The following is a 27,827-nucleotide window of genomic DNA, read 5'->3' as shown; positions in this document are numbered from 1 at the left end:
ACCAGCAAACATGCATCTTTGTTGCTAAAATTCCCATAAATTAAGTTCTAAGAATGTGAAAGAAACTGAAAATAAAACACATTATAAAAGTCATACCTCAGGTAATACTCAAGGGTAAAAGACCAGATTTGGAACTGCATATAGATTAAACCAACAATTAAAAACGGCTGAACAGAAGGACACAAAACAAAGTAAAATGGAATTTAATTTTTGTACTTTGGGTTTTCTTTTTTATTTTTCTTTTTTTTTTTTTTCTGAGACAGGATTTCTCTATGTAGTCCTGGCCGTCCTGAAACTCACTCTATAGACCAGTCTGGCCTCAGGCTCACATAGATTTGCCTGCCTCTGCCTCCCAAGTGCTACCATGCCCAGTGTTTTTTTCTTGTATTAGATGAAGAAGGTGTAATTAGTGACTTGGCATGTAACTATAAAACCAAATAAAATTTTAAAAAGAGAAATGTAGCCAGGAGTGTTAAAAGACTTGAAATCCCAGAACGTTCAACGCTGAGACAGAAGAAGTGCAGTGAGTTTGAAGTATATTTTGGCTACACAGTGAATCTGAGGCTAGCTTGGGGTTATGGAGTGAAACCCTTTCTCTCTCCCTCTCTCTCAAAGAGGGAGGTGGGGTAAGGCTGGAAGATCCAGTTCCATTACTACTGTAGCAAATCAACTAAGACTTTACAAGGAAACACACACATACCTGGCAGAGCAGTTATGAAATCCCTCTGCAGCATAGGTTTTAGATAGGAGTTGATGTGCCCATGCTGGTAATGACACATTTGGGATATAAGGTGCTCTACAAATTCCACTTGATCAGACTCTGACCACTGCTCAAAATACTTGACACACAGTTCCTTTTCCTTCTCATAGCTTGCTGAGAGCTTCCGCTGCTTGGGCACAATCATACTGGAAGTGCCATTGGCAAGTTTTGTCTGTAGAAAGGAAGGGAGTAAAAGAAACATTTAACAGTAAGCATTGAAAATGAAGGCAACAGTCTAATTTTCTAGTCTGGTATGCTAACTTGTATCTTTACAAGTGACTTATTCTTGTTGGATTTACAGTAATTGATATTTGTGAACAATAATTATGTGGAAAGCCTTACAAATACCAGAGTAAGGTGGAATATCGGGCATATTGCAGGAAGGCTAAGTATTCATTTCTAAAAGTTCACAGACATTCTCAATCTATGGTAATTCACAGATGGAAGTGAAAGTCAGAAGTACATAATTATTACTAGCAAGCAAAGAAGTTAATTTGCTTTTTCTTGTATGTAGCCGTTACTGGACATTTAGATAATTACTTCTTCACACTTACTTTTTAATAGTCAAATAAGAAACCTTCCATGCAAAGAAAAGACCAATGAATACTTACAGTTCTCATAGTATCTTTGCAGATAAAGTCTAATAATTCATATGTTAAAGTTAACCTTTTCTTTCCAAAAATTCCATCTTCATGGCTATCAAAAAAATCAACACTATAGTTTTTTTTTTTTTTTTGAGACAGGGTTTCTCTGTAGCTTTGGGACCTGTCCTAAAACCAGGCTGACCTCGAACTCACAGAGATTGGCCTGCCTCTGCCTCCCAAGTGCTGGGATTAAAGGTGTGGGCCAACACCGCCTGGCATTAAATGCTATCATTTTAATAACTAAATCATTTATTAAGTATGTACTGAGTATCTACAATGAATCTAACACTGTTCTAGATGCTAGGAATACAATAATGAACAAAACCAGCAGAGAATCATCAGAAACGTATATTCTAGTGTAAGAGGCACATACCACTTATGATGTAAGTAATGCTGCCAAAAAAAGCAGAATAAAATAATTTTAATAAAATAATAAAATAATGGAGAAATGGCTTAGTAGTTAAAAAGGTACTTGCCATCATGGCTGATGACCTGAGTTGATCCCTGTAACCCACATGGTGGAGGGAGTGAACCAACTACTACAAGCTGTCTTGACCTCCAAACATACTCTGTGGAATGTCTGTGCATGTGCACACATATAAATAAATGCAAAAATAAAATTGTAAAAAAGAGCAAGAAGGGGGAGTATGTTATCATGGCAGTCAGATTTCTCTGACTGCTCCATGAAGATTCCCATCACAGGGATGCATATGCTGCAGATCTCTGTGCGTTTGAGACCATACTGTCTACATAGTGATGAGTTCTAGGCCAGTCAGGTTCACACTTTCAAGACAGGGTTTCTCTGTAGCTGTGGAGCCTATCCTGGAACTCACTCTGTAGACCAGGCTGGCCTCGAACTCACAGAGATCCGCCTGTCTCTGCCTCCTGAGTGCTGGGATTAAAGGCGTGTGCCACCACTGCTCGGCTCAGACCTGGTCTTTAAAAAAGAATTATACACATACCTTCCCTTAGATCAAACACTATTATAGGTGCTGTTATGCCTAAAATAAGAACACAATCACTGAACTTAAAAGAGATTAATTACTAAATGGAAAACATTCAGGAATCTCAGGCAGGATTGCAAGTTCAAGGTCAGCTCGTGTTACTTAACAAGCCTCAAGTTGGCCACATAAAAATTATATATTTTTTCCTAATAAATACTACCTAATTACACGAGGTCTTCCTGCCCCAGAAGGTGGACAGGTATGGAGAATGTGCTCAGAAACAAAGTGCTAACCATGACTCTAGCTTCACTGTGACAGCAAGGACTGGTCTGTCACTGGGAATAAGGTGTGAGGATTTCCCCAGGAGCTTCTAGATAGGAACTTGGTCAACACAATGATTTCAGCCTTGAACAGAGAATACAACCATGATGAATCAGACTTCCAAGCTCTAGAACTAGGAGCTAACAGAGAGGTGCATCGGAACTTGCCAAGTCCATGATGTTATGTAGCAACTAAAAAAATGTAATTACTTACTCTACCTGGTCACAGACAGCTTTCCTGATGGGGTGAGAGCTGAATTTAACATCCTGTCACATGGGGAAAGAGCAGCCTAGGTGGTGGAAATTTTGAGAGCACAGGGTCTGGGATCGTTGGGGAAGCAGTCTGATCACTGACCTCCACATGTGTTCTTACCAACTCCACCCTCTCTCTTACATGAAGGTGGCTCTTCCCACCAACTGAGTCTCTGATAACAGGGTGTGGAGTCACTATCCAAGGTGCTAGCCCAGGGAACTTCCACTCACTCCCTAGAGCCTGAGCCACCATGCTTAGACAGAAATGGAGGATGAAAGAGCACAGGGACAAGCACTACGAGGTATGAGGGTGACACACATACAAGGATCCTGACTGGGTGAAGCATGTCCTAGAAGGTTGATGTGGGAGTCTCCTCTGTGTGCTGTGATTACCATTAATGAATAAAGAAACTGCCTTGGCTTGTTGATAGGGCAGAACTTAGGTAGGTGGGGAAGATGGAACTGAATTGTTGGGAGAAAGAAGGGCAGAGTCAGAGACGCCATGGACCTGCCACCCGGAGATAGACCTGCTGAAACTTTGCTGGTAGGCCATGACCTTGTGGTGATACACAGATTAATGGAGATAGGTTAAATTAATATGTAAGAGTTAGCCAATAAAAAGCTAGAGCTAATGAGCCAAGCCGTGATTTAATTAACACAGTTTCTATGTGATTATTTTGGGTGTAAGCTAGCTGGGTGGCTGGGAAGAACAAGCGGCACCCTCCCTCCAACAGGAGGTAAAGAATGGACAACAGTAGGCCAACTTAGAAGCTACTTTAATGATTCATGGAAGAGAAGGCATCTTTAGACTACAGTGTTGGCTGTAGAAGTGGAAAGAAAGAATTAGTATTCATTGTATTTTGAGGGCAGAGCACTAACCCTGGATGTGGACAGGAGAAAACGAGATGAGGCTCACACCCAAGTCTGAAGCTGCAGAACAGTGGGAAAAGATTCAGAAGTCAACAGAAACAGCTGCTTTCAAAAAAGTGGTTTTTATATAGGATGATACAAATGAGTACATCTGAATACCTTTCAAAGAAATTTGATGGACAATAGACGTATTTGCCTGAGGTGACCCTAATGAGGCACGGAGACCCATGTTGCTATAGAATTCATCATGCTTATAGATGCTGAATGTGGCATAACACTGTTCCACCCTTGAATACTCTATTTCCGCCATTAAGGCAGGGGCCTGTCTTATCTTCTCAAACACTTCACAAATGGAACCTGGTCAGCTGCTATTAGTGGATTTTCAGGAATGGCATAAAAGAGCTGGCAGCTATGAGCAGCAAGCCTGTGTGCAGAGCTGGGGTTTTCTAGCATAAATGCCATTGCTCCCACACAGAGTAGAAACAATGAAGAAGAACCTGCTGGGCACTGACCATGGGGAATTCAGGCTATTTTCCATGTAGGCTGTTTGCAACTCAGCAAAGGGAAACTCACCAAAAGAAGGGTAAGATTTAGAGTGCTAGCAGACAGGTGGGCTTACAAGTTTAACCAAAAAGTCACTTCTCATCTCAATAACCAATGTCCACCCTATCATTAACTTTGTCATAAAAGGTAGAAATGGCATGGGGAGGTAGCCCAGAGCACTTGGGGCACAGTGCTTTCTTTGTATGAACAAGGTCCTGTGGCTCAAGAGACCAGAAATTTATGGTCATCTCATTTGCATAGCAATTTTGAGGCCAACCTGGACTACATGCGATTGTATCTTAAAAAACAAATAAATCAACAAACCAAAGTAACTCTTCCTCCACCCCCCCCCCAAAAAAAAAGAATTAACTGAGTTGGGGGCTAGAGCTGTCTTCTGGCTAAAGCTCAGAAATTCAAGCTGATGAAATGGCTGTTTCTGCTCTGCACAGACCAGGCATATCTAGAACCACAGGGAGCCATGCATGTTGCAGCAGCCATCAGGACTGAGGGAACCTGGTAACTTTCCTGTTGGAGTCAAGGCTTTCTTATGCTTTCAGTGATCAGATCCCTAAGTAGGTCTTAAAACATTTGGTTACTAGAAATGGGGAGTGAGGCGAACACTCACATACTGACCACCTGCTCTGGGAGACGTGGGCAGTTCCACTTTGTAGTAGTCACCCTTCACGAGGGTGTTTCCTTAAGAAAAAGACATGTACCTAAGATCCACCATCACTTCAAATGGTACCATCCTAATCATAACCACACACTATACTGTTTTAGAACTGTGGTCCTGGAATTACAAGACCTACTACCTTCCTCTTCTGTGCCTGTTCCCCTCTCTTGTAAAATGTTAGTAACAGAAACAACTTCACTGGAATTCTGTGAAGAGCAAAAGCTGTACCAAGCTAGTTATGAATCACACTTAGGGAATATTTATTTAGTAGCCCTCCCTCTCCCCTTGCTGAGGATCAAACCAAGTGCCCCCCCACAAGCTTGGGTGAGCAATCTACTACTGAGGCTACTTGCTCAGCCCCAAATCAAATCTTGTAACAAAACACAGCTAGAGCCGCCCCCCCCACTTTTGAAAATACATTTTCCTTTCTTAGTTTACTTTTAGAAAATACACAAAAGTTTTTCTTGGTTTAGTTTTAGCAAGGTTAACATGACTGTCACAGACGCCAGCAGACAGACAAGAGGACGGGGCACGGCATCTCCAGCTCCACGTGTCCCATTTTAGCCACAGCCGTCCTAAGAGGAACCACTGCTTCCATTTCACTGTTGGGACAGGGTCTCATTATGAAGCCCAGGCTAGTTTCAAATCTGTGGCATGCCTTCTGCTTCAGCCTCCAGACTGTTAGGATTATAGGTATGCCACTATACCTAGCTAAAATACGTTTTTGGAAATAATCTACTTGTGTAACTTATCACAGCATAAAAAGAAATTTTAAAAAATGAGAAAGTCCCACACATTTAGGAAAAAAATGATTTAATAAAAAATTTAATACCCATAAACTAAGAATCTTGCTGAGGGAATATTCATTTACTTATTTGTTTGCTTGTTTATAAACAGGGCTTTACTATGCAGCCCTGGCTATCTTGAAATTCACTATGAAGACGAGGCTGTCCTCTAACTTACAGAGATCTGCCTGCTCCTGCCTCCTGAGTGCTGGGATTAAAGGGAGTGCACCAGTATGCCCAGTGGCAACGTTGTTAATATAAATAGAGATATATTACACTCATAAACCGGACTCAATATTGTTTATTCTTTTTAGATTGATCTATAGGGTGAATATATATCAATCAAAACCTCAGCAGGCAAATTATAAAGATTCTACTAATTTGTATAGAGATGCAAAGGGACCTAAATTAAAGATGGAGGACTCAAGACTGCAGAATTTTATTTTACTTATTACCCACAACCCGTGTGTGTGTGTGTGTGTGTGTGTGTGTGTGTGTGTGTGTGTGCGCGCATGCACAGGTGTGAGTGTGGAGGACATTTTCAAGAGCTGGTTCTCTCCTTCCACTGTAGGTTCTGAGGATCAAACTCAGGTTGTCTCTCCCTCCACCCCCACCTGAATGAACTAAGTAGGGCTCATGGGGGCTCACAGACTGAAGCAGCAATCTTGGAACCTGCATAGGTCAGTGCTAGGTCCTTTGAATGTATGTTATGATTGTTGGCTTGGCATTTTTGAGGAACTCCTGACAATGGAGTGGGGATGTCTTTGACTCTTTTGCCTGCTTTCTTCTCCTACGGGGTTGCCTCACCTAGCCTTGAGGGGAAAGTGTGTGCCTGGCTTTATTATACCTTGTTGTACCATATTCTGTTGCTATCCCTGGGAGGCCTGCTTTTTTTCTGGGGAGAGATGGGAGGAGGGTGTATCTGGAAGGAAGGTGTCTCAGGGTTTGCTGTGATGAAACACCATGACCACAAGGCAAGCCAAGGAGGAAAGGGTTTATTTGGCTTACACTTCAGCATTGCCGTTCATCACTGAAGGAAGTCAAGGGCAGGATCTCAAACAGGGCAGGATCCAGGAGGCAGGAGCTGATGTAGAGGCCATGAAGGGGTGTTTTTTTTACTGGCTTGTGTAGTAGCATTTCAATTGTATTTTAACAAATAACACCTGCCTAAAGATCTGAGAGTACAACAGTCCCACTGGTCAGCCTTATAGACCAGGTAATGGTAGCATGCACCTTTAATCCCAGTATCCACAATGACTCGGACCTTTAATCCCAGTAGCCACATTAGTTGCCATAGAAACCAGGCATGCACCACCCAGTTTCTAGGTTTGCTTCTCATGGATTAGTCAGTCCACCTTCTCATAGAATTCAGGACCAGGAGCCCAAGGATAGCACCACCCACCATGGGCTGGGCCCTCCCTCTTTAATCACTAATTGAGAAAATGCCTTACAGCTGGGTCTTGTGGAGGCATTTCCTCAACTGAGGCTCCTTCCTCTCTGATGATTCTAGTTTGTATCAAGTTGGCACACAAAACCAACCAGTACGTAAGGGAAGTTGCAGTTGGATGTACTGTATGAGAGAATAATAAATAAAAATGAGGGGAAAAAAGATTTACATATTTTATGTATGTGTGTTCTAGATTGCATGTATGTGCCCCTAGTGCTTGCAGGTATCTACAGAGATCAGAAGATGGGAGTAGACCCCTGGAACTAGTGTTATAGATGGTTTTGAGACTCCTGATGTGGGTGCTGGAAACTAAACCCAGGTCCTCTGTAAGAGCAGCAAGTGCTCTTAACTGAAAGCCATCTCTCCAGCCCCAAGGATAGCTTTTTAAAATAATGATGTTAAGCAACTGCACAGCCATAACTGGTAAACAAACAAACCTTGTTCCTTACACATACCACATGCAAGATCAACGTGGATATGTTCAAGTTAAAACTATAAAACTTCTAGAAGAAAATGTAGAAGGGTTTTTTTTTTTTTGGTACCCTTGGGCTAGGCAAACATTTTAGAGAGGTTGCAAAAGCAATAAACTTAACAAAAGGAATTTAATAAATCTGTGTGTGTGCGCGCGCATGTGCACATGCACTTGGCGTGGTTATTTATGGAGGTCAGAAGACAATTTTTGGGAGTTGGTTATTTTCTTTACTGCATGAGTCCTGGGGATGAAACAGCTTGGCAGCGAGTGCCTCTATGTGTTGAGCCATCTCACCAGCTCAGAAGCTGGGAGAAAGGTCTGTGATGAGTGTATTTAACCAAGGACTTTAGAATATATGAATAACTCTTAGGACTCAATAGCGAGGAAATGAATAATGCTAGTTGTTTCTTAAGAAAATACCTGCTTTGTTTTTATAATTGGCAAAAGATGGGATACACCCCCCCCTCCCAAACAAACCTCTGGAAGGCCAGTAAGCATACAAAAAGATGTTCAACATTTCAAGTCATTACGGAAATGTAAATTATAGCCACGAGACATACTACACACGGACTAAACACTACCCGGAACAACTGCCCTCTCATACATCACAGCTGTAATGCTGAATGGTACAATTACTTTGGAAAACAAGTTGACAGTGTTTTATGGAGGTAAACACAGATTTTGCTATGATGTAGATATTTACCTCCCAAACACAATTCTACACATCAATGTTCACGGTTTCTGTTTTCATAATAAGCCCTCAGTGTAATAAGACACAAGTCCATCAGAGAAGAATGGTAAACATTAAATTGTAATGTAAGCACACAGTGGAATACTTAGCAACAATGGGAGGGAAACGCATAAAATGGCAAAGATGGATTCCAGAACACACAGATTAAAGAAGCCAGGCATAAGAGCACACAGTTCATGAGTCCACTTATGTACCATTCTAGGAACAACAAATCTAAATTTTATTTATAAAACCAGATCAGAGGTTTGAGTAGGGTATGGGAGTGAAACTAGCCGGGGAAAGGCACAGGGGACTCACTTGGACCATGGAAATCTTCATCTTGTTACACAGCATACGACTGACAAAATTTATTGAACCATAATACTTAATGCCACCACGATATTAATTTTATTTGCAACTAACACACTGCATTTACAAAGAACTCTGAAGGTCTTTGCTGATGAGTCTCTTCCCTGACCATTCTCCCATAAAGACTGTTCTACAAGCGTCTAAAGTAAATGAAGTAAAATTTCAAGTTGAGAAACTCTTGAAAAATCCACAAGGGTACAGTGAAAAAGTTCAATTATTAAAACAACCAGAAGGTTGTATATTGGAGTGTATGGGAAAGAGAGAGATGATAATGGTTACTGGTGGCGGAGAATTGATTCAGCTTTCCCAGCAGAAGCCTGATGACTCAACCATCCTGTTCAAATGTCTAGGACAGCTGACAAACAGCCTCAGTTTAATGACAACACTGACTTCCTGCCGCCCCGCACATCTCTCTGCCTTTCTGTTTGCAATGAACAATTGTCTCCAAAGTACAAATGATGCTGTCAGGTGACAAGCACACAAAATGAAAGGAGTTAAGTGTTTGTGGGACTGTCTTCCAGTTTAGGCCTAAAAGGCTAAGGGCCTCACCCCTGAAAACATATTACATGTACCATTTTCAAAATGACCATGAATTTCTCTGCAGCTGCTGCCTAGGCCAAGAGGGAAAATATATTCTTACAGACATCAACTAACCTAGCCAATAACATGACATGTGCTGGCTTTACTAACTGTATCATGTATGAGTTTAAAAACAACATGGACTAGCTGAACAGGACACGTATTTCCAGTTTCCAGCAAACCCTGCTGTAACCAGCCAACAGAGAAAGTAGGCTAAGTAGAGAAAGAATATTTCAAACAAAGGACACCATTAAGAAGTGTTGCAAGGACAAGGACAAAATGAAGAGATTGTTGGTGAGTAGAGAAGCAAATGCTAAAAGACATCAAAGGATTCTGTCTGGCTTTGAGAGACACTAGCATTAGGGACTGGGGATGTGGAGGAAATAATGGTTCCGACAGGTACTGAGTTAAGATAAAGAAAGCAATGACTGTGGTGGGGATTAGAATGCACCTGAGAGAGACACAACACGAATTCTGACTAAGGCTGGAACCTGAGTGTTGTCCAGTACCAGACTGGCTACTCTGCCCAGGACAGTTTAGCAGAGGCTAGGTAAACAGTGAACAGGCAGTTTCTTGCCTTTTTGGAAAAGAGTGAGAAGAACACAAAAGAAATATACTAACTTAAACTGATACAGACTGTAAATAAAGAAAAATAAGAACAAGGTAAAGCAGTGAGTGAGGAGTAAAGCTTCCTTTACTGGCGAGGTAAGGAAGTCACTGCAGGAGGTGGCACCTAAGCTGAGACTGGCATAAGACTAAGGCTTACCAGGAACTGAAGGAAGACTCTTAAAACAAAAGGAGGAAGGAATGGGTGCAAAGGTAGATGTGGGAAGAGTAAAATCCCATGTGGGCAGGAGCAGAATTACCAATAAAGGGGCATGTAGTGATCAATGACATGGCCTGCTACAAGGCTTCCTGGGCCAATGGGAAGCAGTCTGGATTTCCATTAAAGTAGAAAGGAGAACTTGTGGAAGTTCTGAAGTAGTCAGACATGAATGGTGCCTTCTGATGGGCCTTGGAAACACACTAGCTCCATTACAGAGTACAGATCAGGAGCTGTGATGGGACGAGGAAGACAAATAATCCAAGCAAGAGGTGATTATGGTTAGGGTAGAAGAGGCTCTTTAGGCAGTGTTAGAAAAGACAAAGAACAAATGGAGATTTACAGACTGAAGATTGGGTGTGGTGGCCAATGACTGTAGTCCCAGTACTAGGAAGTGGACATAGAAGGACCAAGAATTTCAAGGTTGTTAAGTCTTGTCAAGAGAGATAGGAGGTGAGGTAAAGAAGAGGAACAGGAGGAAGAATAAAAGGAGAAAGACAAAAGGTAAAGGGAGAGAAGGAGAGGGGAGAGGGGAAAGGAAGTCTGGGTTAGAACTTAATTCATTCACTCATTCATTCCTTCACTTGAGACAAGGTCTCACTAAGTAGCCCTGGCTTGCCTGGAAATCACTATGTAGACCAGACTAGCCTCAAACTCACAGAAATCCACCTGCTCTGCCTCTCAAATGCTTGAACTAAAGGCATGTGCCACCATTCCAGGGCATAAGACATTTCTTTGAAAATAATCACTTACTTCTTCTCTGAAAGGAGAACTGAATACATTTGCCTAGAGGGGGGCAGAACCAGAGTTACAGGTGTTTTGCTCCATGGCCAGGAGAAACAAGTAAAAAATTTGCGAGAATTCTTTATTTTGTTTTTGTGCTTTTGTTATACAGCCCAACCTAGACTTAAACTTGTGATCCTCCTGCCTCAGGCACCAGAGTACTGGGAATACAGGACGTGCCATCACGTACGGCTTGCCACAGTTTTGGGAAGAAAGTCAAGCTTTGTAGAGGCCCACAGTTTAGTCTCTACAGACTACTGCCAGGTTTTTGTTAAACACGAATCTAAAAATAATGATTCTCTCCGCTCCCAATGTCTCTCCCTTGCTTTCTAAGGCACCTTCTAGAAAAGAGTCAATGCTGTCTTGGTTGAATTGAGAGGAAATGGAGTGGTCTGCATCTTGATTAGGCTGGAAAGATGGGGACAAGTGAGCACTCCTAGGGAAGGAGACAGTGAAACAGAGGTCCAAAGCAGCTCTGGAGCTCCAGAAGGATGGGGAACAAGGGAAAGAAGTCCACAGCATCTGGACAAGTTTCTAGGAAGGGATTCATGAGAAGCTGGATGTGGCTGGACACAAAGTGAACAAGGAGAGAAAAGGTAAAATGCTCAAAAGTAGAGCCACAACTTTCAGCAATCTGATTTTTAGTTCTTAAAAAGACTTTACAATTTTCAGTGACCAAATTATAATCCTTTATCTTTTCCTGGGGTTGGGAATGAGAAAGCAAAGAGAGTTGAATGTACAGGATGGGGGGGGGTTGGTTATACATTCCAACAGAAGTAAACATCACATTTCTCAGTGGGGTTATTGTATTAATATTTTAACAGCTCCTACTAAATATGATTACATATTAGGTGAACTCATAAATATGTCAGATCTGATTAGTGAATGTGGAAGACAGGAAGGGGCAGATTTGTCAGCAGAGAGAAGTTCACATTATGAATCTGACTGATTTCTAATAACCAGCAAGACAAAGCTTGCGATCATTTCAGCGTTTTTAAATACAACTCACTAGGAGATGAACTCAAAGCACCTCAGTACATATGATTATATATGATTATTTAAAGACTAGACAGTTGCCAATCTTCTATTTACTGATGATAGAAAAAGCCACACATGACATTCAACCAAGTCAAAAGGAGGCAATTTTGATGGTTTCTTGATCTTTACTGTAGTTAAAGGGACTAGATAGCCACATAACATTTTTAGATTTCAAAACTGACTCTTGTTTCTTTGGTGGGCTCTGGCATGTGACTTTATAGCTTTGCAGGGTGCTGGGGTTCTTTTGTTCTAAACCAAGGGCTCACTGCAGCTTAATTTACTGCTGCATTATTATTACAGCTAACGACACACACCTCCAAGGCTGGTAAACCCACTGATGTAGGCAGTGCCACCTTAAAGGGGTTTCTGGATGTGTCCTAGTGAGGAGAAAAAAAAAAGGACATAATGTTTAATTATAAGAAATGATTGAAATAGGCACAGACATACCCCGGGTGCCTCTGCACTGCAGCAAGCTCTAAACTTGTTATCGTTAATGGTTTAAATTTCACTGTGCTAATCATTTCAGGACACAAGCCTTTCTTGATAATCTAATGAATTATTCCAACATCCTTCAGCAAAAAAAAAATCCTCCATGACAGCACTAATTACAAGGCGTTTTCCCAGTGCTTATGTAAAATATGACAGAGCAGCAGCCTAGGGAATTGCAGAAAACTGCTTCTAATTTCCACTGAGAAACTGACAAACACCTCTCTTTCATCTCTCCCAGCTCTCAAGTAAGATTTAACTTTCTCATTTAGTTAATTACCGAGTGAGGATCATCATTTCCCCGGATCGGAGCGGCACAGAGCCTTTATCGTGTTAACTTGTGAACTTGATCGATGGCTGCTGCTAAAACTTAATAACTTCACCCCCTGGCAAATTGTAAGATAAATATAATAGGAAAAACTCTGACAGTAAAAACCTGCCAGAAATGAGCGCTGTGTTTATGTTTCTTTGCAGGCAGCAAAAAAACCACCGACAGCTTATTACTGGTTGCGTGTTACTTATATTTAAAAGACTCCAGGCAGTTAACTTTCTGCGTATTGTTAAAACTTTGCTCATGAGAGGGGAAAACAGCACAAGAGTTGCAGACTTGGGGAAGTGAAAGAATAAAAATCAGGGAGAAGGGCAACATGAAGGAACAAATACATTGTGTAAAATGTCATGTTTATCACATAAAATGTTTAAGAGGCAGAAAAAGGGAGAGTAACCCTCTTAAAAATAATCCTGGCCTTCTGAAAGAAAGACCATAGGAACTATAGAAGCAAAGTATGGGAATTTTTACTCGCTCAGATTTTTTTTGATGACCATGGGTCCATGCCTGAAGAATTCAATTAACCACAGAATTCCTCCATACTTCAAAAAGCCTTGCAGCTAGAAAAGCACTTACTAACTACACCAGTTAACCTTGTGACCTCGGAGGGAGATACAGCTAGGAAAAAACATACTCTGAGCCCTTCATCTAGTCTTATATTCACCATCCACACCAAAGCTAAACCAATCCAGGCAGACATTTTCTGATGAGCATTATACATTAGCTTGAATCTGAATTTTTACCTTTTGGCTGTGGCAGACTAAGGACAACAGACAAGGAGGAACAATGGGGTCTGGTAAAGGAATATGGCAACTGGGTGTGGTGGATCAGGCCTATTATCAATTCCAGCACTGCAGAGGCTAAGACAAAGACTGGAGAATCACGGCAAGATAGAGATCAGCTTGTGAATGAGACCCTACCTCAAGAAAACAAAAACAAAAACCAAAAATCAATCAATCAAATAACAGAATCACTACTCATTAATGTCTATTCCTGCCACCTAATAACAGGAATGAAAATACATCTGTATATAAAATGTCAAGGTCACTCATAACGCAGAGCTGATAAAGGAAACAGTGTGAACTAAATTTGGGGAGGAGATAATCAGGAATGGTCTTCAAGGACTTACAGAGGCTTCACCTCATGTTCGCAATTGTTCTAAGCTCCCAATTGTGTGCCACAGCAGATCAGCACTCTGGAGGCTTAATGTTGCAATCCAAAAGCCCACCATTTTGAAAGTTGACAGGCTCTAGAAAAACAAACATTAAAATAGCGAGCAAAATTCCTTGCTGCTAGAGGATCAAATCTGAATCATCTGTTCATTAAATAATCTATCTGGAGAGAGAGGACTGGGAAGAAGGCTCAATGAGTGAAGTAACTTGCTGTGCAAATAAAAGGACCTGGATTCAAACTCACACACACACACACAAATAAAATAAAAAGTCACTTTTATTTGCTTATTATCTCAATCAATAGGGGTGGGGAGAATGTATAGAAAAAAGCAAAGTTCCTAGGTCTCCTTGGCCCGACAGTCCGGCCTAGTTTGTTAAACTGAAACCAATGAGGGACAAGGATGTCATTCTTGAGGCTTACATTTAAAGACCTCCAGAGGATGCGCATACACAGTTTTTAAAAAGCCCAGAATTTTTACATCAGTAGACATTGTTTCTATTTCAATGTCTAGATTATTTTTCTATTCTTTTAAAAGAGTTGTTAGGGGCTGGAGCAATGGCTCAGCACTTAATAGCACTTGGTGCTCTTGCAGAGGACCTCGATTCATTTCCCATCACCTACACGGAAGCTTGCAACCACCGTAACTTCAGTTCCAGGGGAGGCCCTCTTCTGACTTCTGCAGGCACCAGGCATTCACACACACATGTGATGCACAGACAGACATGTAGGCAAAGCACTCAAATGCAAGAGAAAAATAAACCTTTAAAAAATAAGTAAAAGAACTATTAGTAAATTATTTGATATACGTGGGGAAGGGGGAGTATTTTTATGATATCCAGGATACTTCTCCCTTAGCAGTAAATTAACTGGAACAAGAAAAGCTTTCTTTGATGAACACCTTAGAACTCAAGATCTGATCCTGGAATATACAGAATGATAATTGTGGAAAGGCAGAGAGGAAGGGGAAGCAGGTGACAGAGAAGAAAGGAGGAGGAGAAGGAGAAGGAGAAGGAAAGCAGCAGGAAGGGAGAGAGCTAAGAAAGGAGTGTAGAACTGGGAGTGTGTCAGGACGACAAGAGACCGGGAGAAAAGAGATGAACGACATTGGTGGGGGTGCATGTGGGAGAGGCCAGAGAATGGTGAAGAGGAGTCGTTAGGGCTAGGGGAGAGACCCGGAAGGGGAGAGAAATGATAAGCAGGGGACAGGACAAACAGCTTGGGAAAGATGGAATGGGAAGAGGAGAGGTAGAAGCAGAAGAGGAGAAAAAATGGGTATAATGAAATGCACAAGGATCGAGCATGACCAACTCCTGCTCCAAGAGAAGCAATATGCTTGATGGACAAACAAGTCCTCTCACATCAGGAGGGAGAAGAGATGAAAACCAGTATTTAATGTCTCAACAAGAGTAATAAAGTTTAATTATCTGGAATCTGGTTGATTCTTCTTTGTAACTTCCTGAAGTGCAGGTTGCTCTTCTGGATGTAAAATGATGTTAATAACATCAAATATAATTTTGGTGACACTGTAAGTTTAAACTAAGAGCCTTCTCTCCAATCGCCCCCTCATATCCTTGCCTTATTTAGCATCAGAAAGTTAAGTTCTGCTATCAGTAATGGGGAACGAGGGAGGCAGGTCTGTCATGAGAATCAGAGACTAAAACAAACTAAAAAGTACACGGCTGAAGCACAGTGAGTTTAGATAAAGCAGAAAAACTGTCCTCCTTGTTGTGTTGTGATACCTGGGGTTTTTGTCTATGAAATCAATGACTTGGTATAACCTGCTCTTAAAGAAAGTGTAATCCTAAAGCCTGGTTCTGGGGGTGTGGATGGGGGACTGACTCTCAAGAAGCCAACTCAGCTTTCTAGAAGAAATTCAACTCTTTCCAAATGCTTGTTAATGCATGTTAAATGCAGCAAGAAATAATCCTATGAGGCAGGGTGCAGGCTTCTCTCAGCTGCAGTGAATGAAGTAAATGACTTGTAACTTCTGAAGTCTTGGTTATCTGCAGGTAAAACTTTAATAACCCTTGGAGAATCAAGGGACTAAAGACATTTCTCTCTGGAATACTCCGGTAATTGTTTTCTTAATTTATCCAGGAGAGGCTTAGTTTGGATGCAGCGTCTGTTTTTTTTTTTTTTAAGCAGAGGTGATCAGAATAACTTGCTCAGACTCACATAAATTAGAAAGTTTAGACTAAATTTCAAAATGCAGTTGTTATATAAGCTGTATGGTCTTTCTAGATCATAATTCTGGTTCTTTTTTTTTTAAGGATATTTTATTTTTATGTGCATTGGTTTTGCCATGGGTGTTGGGTCCCCTTGAAACTGGAGTTACAGGCAGGTGTGAGATGCCATGTAGGTGCTGGGAATTGAACCTGGATCCTCTAGAAGAGCAGTCAGTGCTCTTAACCTCTGAGCTATCTCTCCAGCACCTTCTTCCAATAATCAAGTCACTTTCGAGTAAATGGCAGGACAGGGGCTGGAGACCACACTGCTCTGAAGATGTCTTTTGGACAGCCAAGAGGTTTATATGCACACCAAGACCATGGGCATCAACTGAAGCCGGCCCCAGTGGCCCTCTGTATAAGTTATGTTAATGTATCAGAATGTTGTAAATATAACCAAACAACCACTATGTCTTGATCTGATGCCACTACTGCTTATACACTTATTTGGTGTAAAAAACGGGTAAATTAGTTAACCTTTCTGGGTCTCAAATTCCTCATCTACAAATGGTGACACTGTACTCTGTTGGAAGTATTAACGTTAGGATGAAATGAGGTAACATACACAAAATCATTTAAAGAGAGAACTTAGGAAAGACCAAAGGCAATCATGGTTTTAACTCAGTAACAGTCTACTTATGCACTGCTGGTTATAATTAGCCTACCACTTTAAAATGGAATCTCTTGGTTTTTCGACTATATCCAGAAACGTTTACTTTCAAAATAGACTTTTAAGCCTTAGAGGGCAGTGATAAATCATTTGAATTTACATAGTAGTAGCAGCACAAAAAGAAGTTGTAAACTCAATTTTTAATTCAAACTAATGCAAGGAGTAGTTATTTCAACTATACAGAGATAGTTGAAACCCCCTTCTCTGGCTACCAATGTTACCACTCTCAGTGTATTGATGCTTTGCCCATAGGAAAACCTGGTGCTTTGTTTGTTTGTTTGTTTTTTCGAGACAGGGTTTCTCTGTAGCTTTTGGAGCCTGCCCTGGAACTAGCTCTTATAGACCATGTTAGCCTCGAACTCAGAGATCCGCCTGCTTCTGCCTCCCAAGTGCTGGGAATAAAGATGTGCGCAAGCACTGTCCGGCTAAAACTGGCAGTCTTAACCTATGTTCTAAGACTGGCTTCAACATTTGCATGTAACATGTTTAAAACATTACTAGCAGCTGGGCATGATGGCTCAAGGCCTTTTATTCCAACAATTGGGAAATGGATACAGGAAGATTTGAGTTCAAGACCAGCCTAAGCTACATAATTGGTTTGAGATCTACTTGGGCTAAATAGCAAAACTCACCTCAAAAAAGACACAATTAATTTAAACTTAAAAAAATTATGCCTGAAGTCAAGAATTAAAACTAAACCTCCAAAACGAATGATGATTGATGCTAGCTTAACATTTCCATGAAACTCAGAGCTATGGGAAATGAGCTTTGCTTTATGACACCGACTTGAAATCTGCCTCCTCACTACGACCATTTCTTTTACATTTACATTCTTGACATTTTTGTACCACCCTCCCTCTGGTTGCCAATATTTAAGAAAAGTTTTCTAGAAAACTATCAGTAAATGAATGTTTTTATCTACTAAAAATTCCTTTACATCACACAAAGAGGCAAAAGAAATGCTATATACCAACTGGTTTTATTTAGGGCCAAATCCAAGCAGTAGGATGACACAGCCTACAGATTGTGAGATTAGACTGGGGTCCCTATTGTCAAGATCAGACAGCAGCTGTTCTCTGTCCATTCAAGAGCTTGCTGTATTAGATATATTTTTTCTTTCAGATTCCAAATGCTGACAATGTTCCCACAGTTGAAATGGCTTACTGACACTCTAAACAAACAAGGACAAGCCCCGGCACGAGTTTCCACTTGAAAGAACTAAGTTTCACTGGATATCAGAAGCAGAATGTGTGGCACCTGCTTCTATGATAATAGTGTTTAAAAACTTTATTATTATTATTATTATTATTATTACTATTATTATTATTTTGAGACAGGGTCTCTGTATGTAGCCCTGGCTGTCCTGGGACTCACTTTGTAGAACAGGTTATCCTGGAATTCAGAGAGATCCACCTGCCTCTGCCTCCTGAGTGCTGGGATTAAAGGCGTGCATCACCACCTCCACCCAGCTTGACAGAGCATTTTTGACAGTGAACAATCTGGGGGTGGGGGTGCTAAAGTTTAACTAAGAAAGACTGAAGAGTGAGCTTATTAGGACAGCAGCAGTGAGAACAGGGGTTAGTGAAGAACAGAGGATTTAGACATGCATGGTGGCTCGTGCCTGTAATCTCAGCACTTGGAAGACTGAGGCAGGAGGATTGCTGTAAATTCCAGGCCAGCCTGGGCTATGCAGTGAGGTACTGGCTCAAACAAACAAACAATGCAAGGAAATTAAAATGACCAAGACATTTTGGATAGAATCTTAAGAATAACATCATGGAACCAGGGCACACTATGCAGGAAGCAAAAGACTGAACTGTTTTAAAGACAGAAATGAAAGGGAAAAGAGCCAGCTCAGGATCAGGTCTTGTGTCATCTATAAACTGGGTGGCATCAACAAGCTCATCACTCTCCTTAGGCATTCCCCCCTTCATTTTTTTAAAATAACAACTTTATTTTATGTACATTGGTGTGAGGGTGTCAGAACCGCTGGAACTGGAGTTACAGACAGTTGTGAGCTGCTGTGTGGGTGCTGGGAATTGAATCCAGGACCTTTAGAACAGCAGTCAGTGCTCTTAACTGCTGAGTCATCTTTTCAAGCCCCCTCCTCATTTTTTAACCTCAAAGACTTACACCGCTTGTTCCCAAGGGTTGTTATAACCACAGATGATGTACACAGTACTTAGAACAGGGTACAGCAAGTATGTTTTCAACAAAGTTAGCTGCTGACAGAAATAGAAAACAATACAAAATGTAATAACAATATTAACGTCCTTACTGTTACTGAACTGTACTCTTAGTTGTATAGTCTGTGGGTTTCCTTTTTGGGGGGAATGTTGGGGAGACATGATATAAAGACAACTAGACTAGTGACATACAGCTCAGTGGTAGGTGCTTACCTAATGCTCTTAATGTCCTGGTTCAATCTCAAGCACTGGGTTAGGATGTAGGGGTGTGTATGAGATGGAGGGGCCACCATAAACACACTCAACTCTCTCACCCACACTATATGTAATGCAACACTGCTATACGCTACCAGAATGCTACAGTAAAAAAGCCAGGCAACACCAAGCCCTGATTGGCAAGGTAAAGGAACAAAGGAGTCTCTAATTCTCTGAGGCCAACAGTTTCTAGTTTTTTCCTAGTTTCATATACATTTGAATTAATTTAATCTACATATTCATGAAAATGTATATGTGAAAAATTTTTTATCAAAAAAATTCAGTGGTTAATAAAATCCGAAAAATGTCCAAATGTTTGCGTACAGTGAAATGTATAGATTTAAACATGTATTATTCTGAAACATTACCTACCAATGAGGATATACGGATTGTAACTATGTGCAACAATGTGACTGATTCTTAAATATACTCTGCCCAAATGACATACACAATAAAAGGATGCATGCTGTATGGTTCTATTTACATGTGTTCAAAACCAGGCAGAATTACCATAGAGAGCTGGAAGAGAAGATAACTGTTGCCCCTGGGAGGGCACTGGCTTACTGGGAGCAGGAGTGGGTTCTGTTATGTTCCTTTTCTCTTTTCTAAATGGTTAGACTGCTGTTAGTAAGGTCTGTTCACTTTGAGAAAATTTATCAAATCTAGAAACTCTTAAAATTGCTAGATTATATTCACACAAGGGAGAATGGGGAGAAAAATCTGTCTGTTTATTGACAGATTGTCCTAACCTTTGTTTTCTGATAAAAAGGAAACAGGCATTAAATTTAAAAAAAAATTAAATTTTGCTACAAAAGAGTCTGAGATTTTATCTCTATTGTGACCCCATGGTCGCATGAGACAGCTGCTTTCACATGATACTGCTCTGAGCAAGGTTAGAGCTCCCTCTAGCACTTCCAACTAAGGAAACACCACAGGCCCTGACAGAGCTGACACAATTCAGTGCTGCCCATGGTTAAATGCAATACGGTGATTTTTATTTTTAATTTGCTTTAATTGTTGCTATGATATGAATAATTAATAGGCTGCTTATGCCAGTTTTGTAAAGTTCACAGTACAGAAAGCCAGGAGAGAAATATCCACTTACAAAGGAGGCTTAAAAATGGTTATAACTGCTATAATATTAGAGAATTTGGAATATTTATTCCTGATTTGTGGCAACATTATGTTCTAGCAACAAAGAAACATGCTACTAAAAGCATTTCCTACTGAAAACATCTTCCTGTCTCATCTCCTTTCTCTGCTGGCTGCAGAACCACCACACCCACAGTGCTGCAGGAGCGAAGCAGGTCAGTGCTGGGAACCTTGTTCTTTGGCGAAGGACAATCAGAAGGTTTGACTGCAAACATTAACCCAATTCCACCCATTCTAAGACAAGTATTTACTAGCACTTAGTGATACCCTGGACAACAGAGGTTATTGAACTTGAAGTCAAGATTCTCCTGTCTTTGTAAAGTTCTTTCTTCACTGGTATCTCAGCCACTGAAAATGATGACTCTGCCCAACAATGTCTACTTTGCATTTGGGTGTCAGCACAAGTGTAATTCAGATACAATATTGCAATCCTACACACAGAAATTGAGCAGGTGATGAGAGTTCAACAATTGTAATACATATATAACCATTTTGGGAAAGAGGCCAGAAGTAAAGGGTTTTCCTTTTTTCATTGTTGGATTTCAACTCCCACACACACATTCTGAATGAAAACTGCTTACCAAAATTCTTGTTAAAAATCAACACACATATGAAATCAAATAATATGTTTCTTGAGAGCCGTATTCCTCAGGAGGCAGAGACAGGCAGATCTCTGTGAGTTCGAGGCCAGCTTGGTCTACAGAGCGAGTTCCAGGACAGGTTTCATAGCTACAGTGAGACCCTGTTTCAAAACCCCTACCATTTCTTGAATCATGAAGAATGAAAGAAAAAGAAAAACACATTTTTTAAAAAGTAAATTCATTTTAAGAAAGACTAATGGGGATTATCCAATAATCTGCATTCTGAATCCCAACACCCCCCCACCCCACCACCACCGAGAAAGGGTTTCTCTGTAGCTTTGAAGCCTGTCCTGGAACTAGCTCCTAGACCAGTCTCAGAGAGTTTGAGGCCTCTGCCTCCCAAGTGTTGGGATTAAAGGCTTGCGCTACCACTGCCCAGCAAGAAAGTATTTTTTTAAATTATAATGTGAAGCAAGGTTTAAGACATTTTAAAAATAAACCTACCTACCTCCCTCCCTCCCTACCTACCTCCCTCCCTACCTACCTACTTACCTACCTACCTACCTACCTACCTACCTATCGCTTGTTAGGGGGCATATTTGGAGGTCAGAAAACCACCTGTGGAAGCCAGATCTCTCTTGCAGTGTGGGAACTGAGGACCTGACTTAGGTCATTAGATGTTGTATTAATACCTTGACCTGCTGCACCATCTCACCAGCCTCCTTGCATGTGTATGAGTGTGAGGACTCGAGGACATGGAACTGGAGACCAGAACGTTGATGGGTGTCTTTATCACTTTACAGGTTCTCTTATTTGAACCCAGAGCTTACCCATTTGGCTAGTAAAGCTAGCTAGCTCCAATATTCCATCTCAGTTTCCTAGAACACTACAGGTGGCCCTCACACATACCTGCTATCTGTTGGGAGCTGAAGATCATGAACTAGAACAAGAATGACAGGTCTAAATTAACATGACAGAAAAGCTATTGGATGTTGCTTCTTGGTTTAGCCATTCCACTCTCTTTTGTGGAAACCAAAGGATTCAGAACCCTGGCATTAATTAAGCAACAGTTTTATTACACACAATCAAAGCCTGAAAGAAAATCCTAACCGACAACAAGAGGAGATTACAAGGTTCAATAAACACTTGTAGTTTTTTGTGGTTGCTAATTGAGGGATTTAAAATTTTTATCATCCGATACAGAATGCTGAAAAGGAAAACACTGAGTGAGTGCAAGAGAATAAGAAACCTAAGCTGTATTTCTGTACTGTGATTTTATAAGACCAGTTCACATACTGCTGTGGTTTTCAAAGCTTAGTGTTTGTTTTACTAGTTACTGAGCATTTAACCAGTACCACAGGCAACTGTTTTGATAATCTTCTTATTGACAGCATCTACTCTAATTTTCTATGCATTACAATGTATAAACAGTGGGTGAAAGCACAGGGCCACGTAGTTAGATTGTCTGAATTCAAATCCAAGTTTTGTGGTACCTTATGTGCCCGATTAGAGTTAAAGTTAACCCAAGATGTACAACGGGGACAAAGGTGGTATATATAAGTCTTAGCTAAGAGTGTGATCCATTATATGTTCAGTAAACAGTGCAAAAGGGTTATCAGGTTTAGTTCTTTAAACATGTATTTCAGAAAAAATGTATCACCTAAATGGTCAGCTAAAAAAGTGGTAATAAAGACTGATTTACTATAGAAAACTATGTCACTGCAAGTGGAACCTATTGTAATCTGATACATATCATTCTAATAATTTACTTATCAGAATAAAATGTGAAACAAAAGCTGTATTTCATGGAATTAATTTAGTTCAAAAATAATTTCTTTGCCCTAAGCTATTATCCAGAGAAGTTAGAGTAAATTTCATCTATCAGTTTTAAAGTATAAAATGACACTATATTAATCCTTAAAAACAAGGTAACACAAAATTAAAGAAAACATATTTTTTCTACCAAAAATTTCTTCTTCCCTCCCCTCCCCTCTTCTTTCCCCCTTCCCCCTTCCCCTCCCTTTTCTTTTTCCAAGACAGAGTTTCTCTGTGTAGCCCTGGCTGTCCTGGAACTAGTTCTTGTAGACCAGGCTGGCCTTGAACTTACAGTGATCCACCTGCCTCTGCCTCCTGAGTGAGTGCTGAGATTAAAGATGTGCAACACCACCGGCCAGCAATAATTTTATTATCAACCTGCCATGTCACTGAGAAACAACTGGGAAAGCACTAATGGATAGAAAAGAAAAAGCTATCACCTGGTGAAGATGGGTCACAAAACTCAGCCAAAAAAAAAAAAAAATCACCAGAAACAAAACAAAAGCCTAGCCCAACTCAACCCAATGACACCCCCCCCCCCAAAAAAATAGAACACTCCAGTGTCACAGGATGAATGGTAAAGCAATCTTGCACCCTAGAGGTGGAGTCAGGCACTTCTGAGATCTAGGCTGGCCTGGGTTACAGAGTGAGACCTTGCATAAGAAAAAAACAAAACAAAAAGTGGAGGAGGAAGGGGCATGATGGGTAATGCCAAGAAGAGCAAGGAAACTGATATTTTTTGAAGTTCTGTAATTAAACTATCAGGTTTATAATAAGTCCAAACACAAGAGTAAGAACAAATACAAAACGAAATGACCTCACACAGATGTAAATACAGCTACTGCTTAGGTTGCCCGCTAACCCACAAGTGGCACATCCATCTTATTTACAGTGTTATGCCCCCTGCCATGATACTCCATTACAGAGTCACGCTACAGACTCCACAGTTAACACTGTAGGAACCGTCACTTCTTAAACATGGCTCTCTCTCTATATTCCCCTTCTGGCTCCCTTGTATGTCTAAGAGAAAAAAGTATCATTAAATTTCTTACAGTCATAGATATTTCTAGAAAATGTGGCTTACATCTGAATTGATATTTGAAGGACAAAACATGGTTAATTTATGTTTCATCTTCAAGAAATACTTTAGCACCCCTGTGCTCATCATCTTAGTTCTCTGTGAGCAAGAACTACTTACATGCTTTTTAAATCTGTGCAGGAAATCCATGTCACAATTATCCATTGAAAATGTCTATTCTGTTCCAGAGAATGGATGCTCAGTCACAGCCAGAGACTGACATTTTGGTTTTCATGGCCTCTTTGACCATTTATCTTTATTCCATCCTTCTCTTTGAGGTAGAGGATTTCAAAGTCCAATTAAATTCTGACACCCTGACCACAAGTACATATTCAGCAACCTTCACAATCCAGAACATGAATAGAAACACAAGTATTTACTAAAATGACTACAGAAAAAACAGGGCTTTGAAGCCTTAAAGGGCAATGTTCTTTGGTCTTTTTAAAAAGTGAACTTATTTAGTGTACATAAGCATGTACATACACATCCATGTGTGAATATGCCATAGCCTGCATGTGAGGTCAGAAGACAGCTTACAAGACTCAGTACTCCCTTTCCCATGTGTGTCACAGATACCTGGCTCAAGTTGTCAGGTTTGGCAGCAAGCACCTTTACTTGGTGAGCCATCTTGCCAGCCCAGGAGGCAATGCTTTTAACTGTCAAAACTAGTAACTAAGTTTAAGTGGGGAAGTAGTTTTTGGTTTTAAAAGATTGACAATGGATGCTTATACTTTAAAGAGTTGTATTCCAGGACAACTTAAAACAGATTTTATGTTTATGTACTGCGATGCTTTCAAGTATGTCTGTGCACCACGTGCATGTCTGATGCCATTGGAGGTCAGATGAGAGCATCAGATCCCTTGGAACTGGAGTATGATTCATCATGAGGATGCTGGGAACTCAACCTGTGTCCTCTGCAAGAACAAGTGCTTCTAACCACTGTGCCATCTCTCTAGCCCCCAGAACGTTTAAAACAATTACTAAAATATGAGCCATCAACTTGAACCATTTGTTTACAATATCCCCTCCTCATTTTCTATGTAGAAAAGCATGAGATGAAGTCACCTGAGACCCTTTAAACTTTAAAGTCCCACATCCTACGTTTGTCAGGAAAATGATTATTATTACTGAATAAGCAGCCAATACTACAGAGAATTACTGAATGGGTAACCTGGAAGTGTTCAATTTTCTAAATACAGATATACAGTAAGCAATAATTGGTTGGGGTGGCAGGAAGGCTAGAAGTCAAAAGGACAAAAACTGTAAGAAGGGGAAGCAGAGTGATTGGAGAACACATAGGGCCTCAAAATATTACTGAAAGGCATTCTGGTGAGCAAGGATTTTGAGGTCAGAGAGCTCTCAAATTCAAACTTAGATTCCATAACTTAAAGATGGGGGCGGGTTTTCAACTCCTCTGAGCTTCAGGGTTTAAAAAGGGGTAACAATTCATCTCCACATTGCATTTAAAACTGGCAACACACAGCTAGTGCTACAGTCCCCAGTGTAGATTAACGTACATTTGTAGATTAACGTACAAACAGATTAACGTAGTATTTGCTCTTTCTCCAACTTTTGAGTAGAAAACTTGAATTAGTGAGAGCCTTCTCAGCTTGGTTGATCACCTTCCTGGACCTGGGGGGAGTTGGGAGGACCTTGGTCTTAACATAGAGTAGGGAACCCCGATGGCTCCTTGGCCTGGAGAGGAAAGGAGGGGGGGTATGGGTGGAGGGGAGGGGAGGGAAGGGGGAGGAGGAGGGAACGAGATGGAAATTTTTAAATATAAAAAAAAATAAACCATATATATATATAAAAGAAAGCATGTTTGGGACTGCACATTTGCCTAGCATATACTAAGTTCTGTGTTAGATCTCTAGTGCCGGGGGTGGGGGATGGGGTTCTTCCATCTGAAAGCGCATAAACTGGACATTTACCATCTTTACATGGTGCTGGGTGTGTGATGCACATGTGGTATCTGTACTCAGAAAGTGAAGGAAGGATTCTGAGTTCCAGGTTAGGCTGGGCCATACAGACAGACTGTATCAAAACAAAATCCCAATTTAATATAGGAATGAAGGGATCTGCTTTGTGTGTGTGAATTTAGGATTATGATTGCCTCACAGGTTCAAACATTTTACAAGTAGGAACCTGAAACAAGCATGTACTGGCTGAGTTCCAAAGGCCTAATGGCAGTTTTCTCAAAGCTAAGCCCCATGACCTATGCTGAAGTGAGCAGAGTTTAAGGTAACGGGGTACTTTGGGTTCTAGAAGGCAAAGGGAATTACTTACTTAGAGCTGAGCACTTATGAAATTACTAGCATTGAACAATAAAACCCCACAAGACAGAACCCTGCCCTGATCCTAAGATGTTCCCTCTGGAAAGGAGCCTCCACAGCAGGAGCACTGGCAGTCACAGGGCAGGTGAACCCCAGACTCTTAGGAAGGAAGGACATCATCAAATTCTTAGTGAACCTGTCATACACTGGGCAAGCATTTGCAAGCTGAGGTCACATCACAAGAATAAAATTTTACATGTATGGATCCTGAGCTCATGGGTACCAAAAGGTTCAAAAGAAGGGTTCAGGTTCCACAATCTTTGTAAGTGGTAATTTTACACCTGTGACTAAGAACATATTTATTCATGGAGAGCTTACGAACCCAGGCTTCTGAAACTGTCAAACACACAGAAAAGAGAATGTTTACACCTGCCAACATCCACCAGGACCCATAATAGTTTTAAGAATAAATATCTTTTCCACATTCAGGAATAGAGTGGGCTTTAATATGAATTAGTATATTGTTCAAAATATACTAATATGAACAATTGCATCAATATGTTGAAGTATATATTGGGGGACTGCTGGACACTATCTGGTATCATGTCATAGACCCGAAAACTGATTTATACAAATTTCAGGCAAGACTCACTGATAAAGTTTTGCTCTGACAGTATCAAGGCTTTCTGAAGAAAACAGGGAAATCAGACAAAAATCACTTTTGTGTTTTGCAAGACAGCATAATACTAGGGACTTAAGTGTATAAAGTTTACTTTACAGCAACAGGCCTAGAGAGTTATACAAATAAATTATGTTAAGTATAATCAATATTAGTTATAAATGATTAAATAAGCCCTATTAATTATGATGAAAAAGATTGTTTTCTACATAATATAAATATTTCATAATATAGTTTAGACATTTTCCCACAAATTCTAACCTCAGATAGGTACATGATAACTAAATTGTATTAATCCATTTAATAATGTCTAAACCAATGAACTGCTCATAACAAGAACTAAAGCTTATTTTCTACTATTTGAATCCACCAAATAGCATGTACTAAATTGCTTCCCTTTACAGTAAGTCACTGTGTTTAAAGGATGGAGACAAAGACTAGAACACTGTGAATGTGATGTTATCATATACTTCTCCAAAGTTAAAACTTTCTAGAAAGACATAAATAGCACATGCTTAGGCTGGAGAGACAGCTTAGTGGTCTAAGAACACTGCTGCTCTTTCAGAGGACTTGGGTTTGGTTCCTAGCACCCACATGGTGGCTCACAACCACCCGTAACTCCAGTTCCAGGGGATCCATCACCCCCTTCTAACCTCCAAGCACACATGTACATGCAGGAAAACAAAATTTAAAAAACCTCATTTGCTAAAACTTTCACTAATGCCTTCCATTGTACCACACAACTTTTCTATTATAAGGATGATTAGCAAGGTTGCAACATTAGTATAACTGAGCTTTAAATGAATGAATCATCAGGCTTTAAGTTCATGATTTTTATATCCCCTTCCTCCTTTCCATAAACATCATACTTGATTGATATTCAATTCTCAATTA

General features: G+C 40.5%; 1 protein-coding gene across 10 annotated transcripts in view; it reads right to left on the bottom strand.

Moving 5' to 3' along the window:
* Btrc (beta-transducin repeat containing E3 ubiquitin protein ligase) overlaps positions 1-27,827 on the bottom strand; it is a 175,440-nt gene that overhangs the window by 22,508 nt on the left and 125,105 nt on the right. For all 10 annotated transcript variants that reach the window (XM_038347901.1, XM_038347910.1, XM_038347927.1 and 7 more), the window contains one exon: positions 701-932. In XM_038347901.1, coding sequence (XP_038203829.1) covers positions 701-932 — 232 coding nt within the window. The remainder of the gene's footprint in view (positions 1-700; positions 933-27,827) is intronic.

This window comes from Arvicola amphibius, chromosome 1, assembly GCF_903992535.2.
Source record: "Arvicola amphibius chromosome 1, mArvAmp1.2, whole genome shotgun sequence".
Classification (NCBI taxonomy): domain Eukaryota; kingdom Metazoa; phylum Chordata; class Mammalia; order Rodentia; family Cricetidae; genus Arvicola; species Arvicola amphibius.
The sequence above is the reverse complement of the archived record's forward strand: the minus strand, read 5'-3'. Positions and strand labels throughout refer to the sequence as shown.